The following is a 4,316-nucleotide window of genomic DNA, read 5'->3' on the forward strand; positions in this document are numbered from 1 at the left end:
ACTTTGTATAGCTTGTATCTGTCTATTGTACTTGAGGAGACTTAAATGCGAGTCAATAAGTAACTAGTACTATTAACTGATAGATACTTTGTCTGATTCGCGTTTTCTCACAATACGATACAATAACATTAAACAATCTTGTATGAGTTACATAACAAATAAAATTTGGTACAAGATGCATTGCTACTTATCTGAGTCGATTCAAAGATAGTATAAGTAGTTTAAGATTTTTATGTTCAAATTGCTAGTAATTTAATAATGTATAAGGATGTAAAATATGTAGAAAATGAACTGGAAATTCTTAAAAGATTTTCTCCCTCTATTCTTTTATCAGATAAAGCACATTAACATTAAAATAGTTTCGATGCTTACATCACTGTCGGTCGGTTGTTAATTAGTACTTTCTTGATTATTTTTTTTAAATCAAAAATTTATTTAAACAACGTAAAGATATTTTTAAGATTCTGATAATAACAAAATGTATAATATATACGACGATTATGGTGTACATGTTTAAGTTGCAAAACGATCTTGAGATATGGGCCCCTCGATTCGCAATGTGTAACATATGTGTAATCTTGCAAATTTTGGAAAAAAATCGATGATTGCATAAAGAATTTTATTCGAGAGAATATTTAACGAAAAGATTCCATCTCGAAACCATCTCCGATTAACGTGTAAATATATTATATAAAAAAAAAATTCAATTTTATACATATACATATATGTATACTCTCGGAAAGATATTTTAATACTGTTAATTACATCTGTGTTGTGTTGCGTCGTGATTACTACAATGTCGTCATCCTGATCTTTCAAAGGGAGTCCATGTACCTTGCATATACATATTCTGCATATACATATTCTTGCATATACATATTCTGGAAGTAAATACTTTTCTACATCAATATACAACATCAGGTTTAAAGACAATGTCACTGAATTAACAGGCTTACGTCATATTCATTATCTCTCCAATTATTTCCTGATTTCTCATACAGAAAATATGGATATGGATTAAGCAGACTCTAGCATTATCACCGACAAACTGACAAATGATCGCTTCATATCGTCGCTATCAGCTCGTCGGTCCAACTCGGGTTACGTAATCACCGATCACCGACTTCACAAACAGGCATAATTACATATATAATCACAAAAATAGGTTCCAGAGTATTCTTCCGAGTATGACGATATCTCTTAGTGATTTGATTCATATCACGCAATTTAGATTATCGACATACATACACGTAGAAATTCACTGAAAGAGCGCGGACACATCCCAAATCTTAATAACGCGATCTTGGCCGATAGTCAACAATCTTCGCCTAGGAGCGTCTAAATCCATCCCAATGACACTGTGCTTGGCATCATGGAAGGAGGCCAACGATGATTGACTGGTAAATCAAAAGCAAATATTGTATGTTCTGTCTCTTTGCGACACAGTCTTAAGGGAGCTCATCTGTGACAACTTACTTCTCCGACTTGAGCTGTATGTGACATTGATCGCAAACTCTCACTTCGAACTCGAAGCCCATCGCCGGTATCGGTATTCGTTGCGATGTGCAGCGAGCGCATAACGCGCGACCGCAATAGCGACAGTGATGCTGCCTCAATCCCAATTGTCGTTGATCCATCATAGCTTTTATATTCCAGAAAAAGGGTCTTCCACAAGCCTGGATTACGTTGGAGCATCTTAGCGTAATGTTGTAAAGCGAGGCATTGATATTGTATTTAAAGACTTTTTGTCTCGAAATATATACCTGACAGACATCGGATTCGACCCAAGCGGCGGTTTCCTTCCTATTTGCCACCATATTCCAACAGACGATCACGCCGTCCTCGCCTCCGGACAAGAGCAAGCGTTCGGCACTCGCGTAGCATAATGCTGTTACTTTATTACTGAAAGAGAGAATTTTTTCTTTTTTTTTTTTTCAGAACATGTTTCGAAAGTAACTTAAGTAATATTTCCGACCAACCAAAATTTTTGAAAGAATTTTTCGCGTGCGCGCTTACTGGTGTCCCTGAAGTTCATAAGCGGTGCCTTGACGACCTCCAATGTCCCAAACGATGATGCTTTGATCGAAACTACCAGAAAACAACAATTGTTTCTCCGAGTCCCAGGCCAACGTGTGAATACTTCCCGTGTGCGCCTTTAATGTGGTAATGAAGGTAACGCCACTATTGTCCAGCTTTAACATGGCTATCTGACCAGAATAATCTCCTACGAAAGCGTGTTTGGATTGGGCGTCAAATCTGTAGACGCGCGAGTTAAGTTTCTCATAGATGAATACGTTTCTACCAAAGCATCTTTCACTTGTACAAACACACATAAGACTTTTTGTGAAAAGGATACTGTAGAGCGGTATACCATGCGTCTGTTTGATACGATCCTAATTTTTGTCCTGTTTCGGAGCTGTGTAATTGAAATAATTTATCACGGCCTATACTCAAAACCCATTCAAAATCTGCTGTGAAAATGATTCCTGTGACTCTTGCTTGATGCGCTAGATAATCGCGCATAGCTGTCATCCGATTGTAATCTTGTTCCAAGATAAATTCCTATAATTGAAAAGGCAAGTCAATATCTATAATCCCAGTCAAGTACAATTCTAACGATGGACAGAATAAAAAAGGTAACATGACATACATTAATGCTTCCATTATCCAGGCCTACAAATAACTGTCTCGTTTCTACGCTATAGTGCATAGAGGTAGCACCTGCTGGCATGTATTGACAAATACTCGGCCAATAATGACCAGAATCTCGCTTCAGCCATACTCTAACTGTCCTATAAAAAAAAAAGTCAAAGTAAAACAAGCGATTAAACGTCGTCCTTTTAACAGAGTCGTATATTACAATTGATATAACGATACACATATAAAAGAATTGTGTGTATGCTTTTAAGAATGAGAGAGAGAGAGGGTGGGCGAGGGAGGGGAGGGAGAGAGAGAGAGAGAGAGAGAGAGAGAGAGAGAGAGAGCACTCGCCTAGATACACACACACGAATATATGCAGATATATGTGTGTAAAACTTTCTATATGTTGATACAATTTAATGCAATTTCGATACTATTTAGTATACAAGAACCACGTAAACAATACATACGTAACGTATAAAATAGAAAAATGGATGTTTCAAGGTGTGTCCACGCAGTGAAAAAATTGTGCGCAATTTTCACAACGAAAATAAGAAATTCTAAAGATGGAAAATATGAATAAAGAGAGAGACGAGATAATAATACACACGTGTGAAAGAGCGTAAGAAAAAAATATCGAAAATACGCAGTCTTGGAAAATATCTACGGATAGGTACCTGTCATCGCAAACACTGATTACACCCTCTTCCCGTGGGATAATGATAGCAGCATTAACGTCGTCGCTGCAGCCCTCCAATTTTGACAGGAGGACCGGCTTGCGGCTGCTGCTGAATTTATCATGATTTACTCCCGGGGCGGGCTTTATTTCCGCTGCCATTTCTCAACCGCGCGAACGTTATAACAAGTTCACAAGTGCAATTGCCATTTGACAGTTGTCAGATACTGAGCACGGTGCTCGCGGATCAGAGATAGGGACTCTAACTCTACCACGGTATAAAGATATACACAGTAGGGATCATGATGTAAGAATACAAGATCACCGACAAGATACTATTAAAGACCGACATCCTTATAGGAATTTACGTCCTTGTGAATATTGAAGTGATTAAGAGTTAAAATTGTATTGAGTGATAAAATTGTATTTATTTTATGATTTATTAGTTTAGACTTATTCATAAATTTAGAGCTCAATAATATTCGATTTTTCATTAAAATTATAATTTTAGTGTTATCGTCAAAGTTTGATTACCAATAGAGATGATAACTGCAGAAAAAAAATTGTAATTTTTCTACAATATATAGGATATTACAGCTTTACAAGTATGCATATTTATTTATGGACCATTTGTGTAATAAAAAATCATAAATTTAATACTGTATAAGCTAAATATTTATGTTAATAATAGCAAATTTATATCAATTGTCGATAATATCAGCGTTCTTCAATTACCTCTGGGCCCTTGAGGCCCTTTTTTACCGCTGAAAATTTGCTCAGGATTGACGGCCTTTAATAGTATCTCGTCAGTGACAAGATGTATATGCATAAAGATACGTTTTCACGTGCTGCTAAAATAAGCAATTGGATCAATAGATTTGTCGCTTGTTATCCAGCGGCTAAAATTTTATAATTTGAACAGTTTCAACTACAAGCGTCAAACGCTCAAACGTTATTGAGTTCTGAAGAACCACTCGCCCGCACCTCGGCTCGGGTGCTA

The 4,316-nt window shown here is 36.7% G+C and overlaps 1 protein-coding gene across 2 annotated transcripts; it reads right to left on the reverse strand.

Annotated features, from left to right (window-relative positions):
• Positions 1–6: 6 nt before the first annotated feature.
• LOC108754291 (WD repeat and FYVE domain-containing protein 2) lies at positions 7–3,563 on the reverse strand. Of its 2 annotated transcripts, XR_001939698.1 has the most exons (8): positions 3,318–3,563; positions 2,651–2,792; positions 2,357–2,562; positions 2,017–2,256; positions 1,764–1,902; positions 1,477–1,676; positions 957–1,397; positions 7–881 (listed from the first exon to the last, which is right to left on the reverse strand). XR_001939698.1 is itself a non-coding variant. In XM_018496490.1 (7 exons), exons 1-7 carry the CDS (start codon positions 3,476–3,478, stop codon positions 1,259–1,261), a joined length of 1,227 nt encoding a protein of 408 aa, XP_018351992.1. In that variant the 5' UTR covers positions 3,479–3,563; the 3' UTR covers positions 7–1,258. The 2 variants fall into 2 exon arrangements, 1 of the variants encoding a protein (XP_018351992.1); XM_018496490.1 differs by having other exon boundaries at positions 7–1,397.
• Positions 3,564–4,316: the final 753 nt, after the last annotated feature.

The sequence above is a fragment of the Trachymyrmex septentrionalis genome, unplaced genomic scaffold (assembly GCF_001594115.1).
Source record: "Trachymyrmex septentrionalis isolate Tsep2-gDNA-1 unplaced genomic scaffold, Tsep1.0 scaffold79, whole genome shotgun sequence".
Taxonomy (NCBI): Eukaryota; Metazoa; Arthropoda; class Insecta; order Hymenoptera; family Formicidae; genus Trachymyrmex; species Trachymyrmex septentrionalis.

Coding starts and splice junctions, on each gene's coding strand:
- LOC108754291 (XM_018496490.1), bottom strand. CDS start 3,478: ATGGCAGCGGAAATAAAGCCCGCCCCGGGAGTAAATCATGATAAATTC. Junction 1,677..1,763: donor TCGAATCCGATGTCTGTCAG/GTATATATTTCG, acceptor AACGTAATCCAG/GCTTGTGGAAGACCCTTTTT. Junction 1,398..1,476: donor ATACAGCTCAAGTCGGAGAA/GTAAGTTGTCAC, acceptor TTGATTTACCAG/TCAATCATCGTTGGCCTCCT.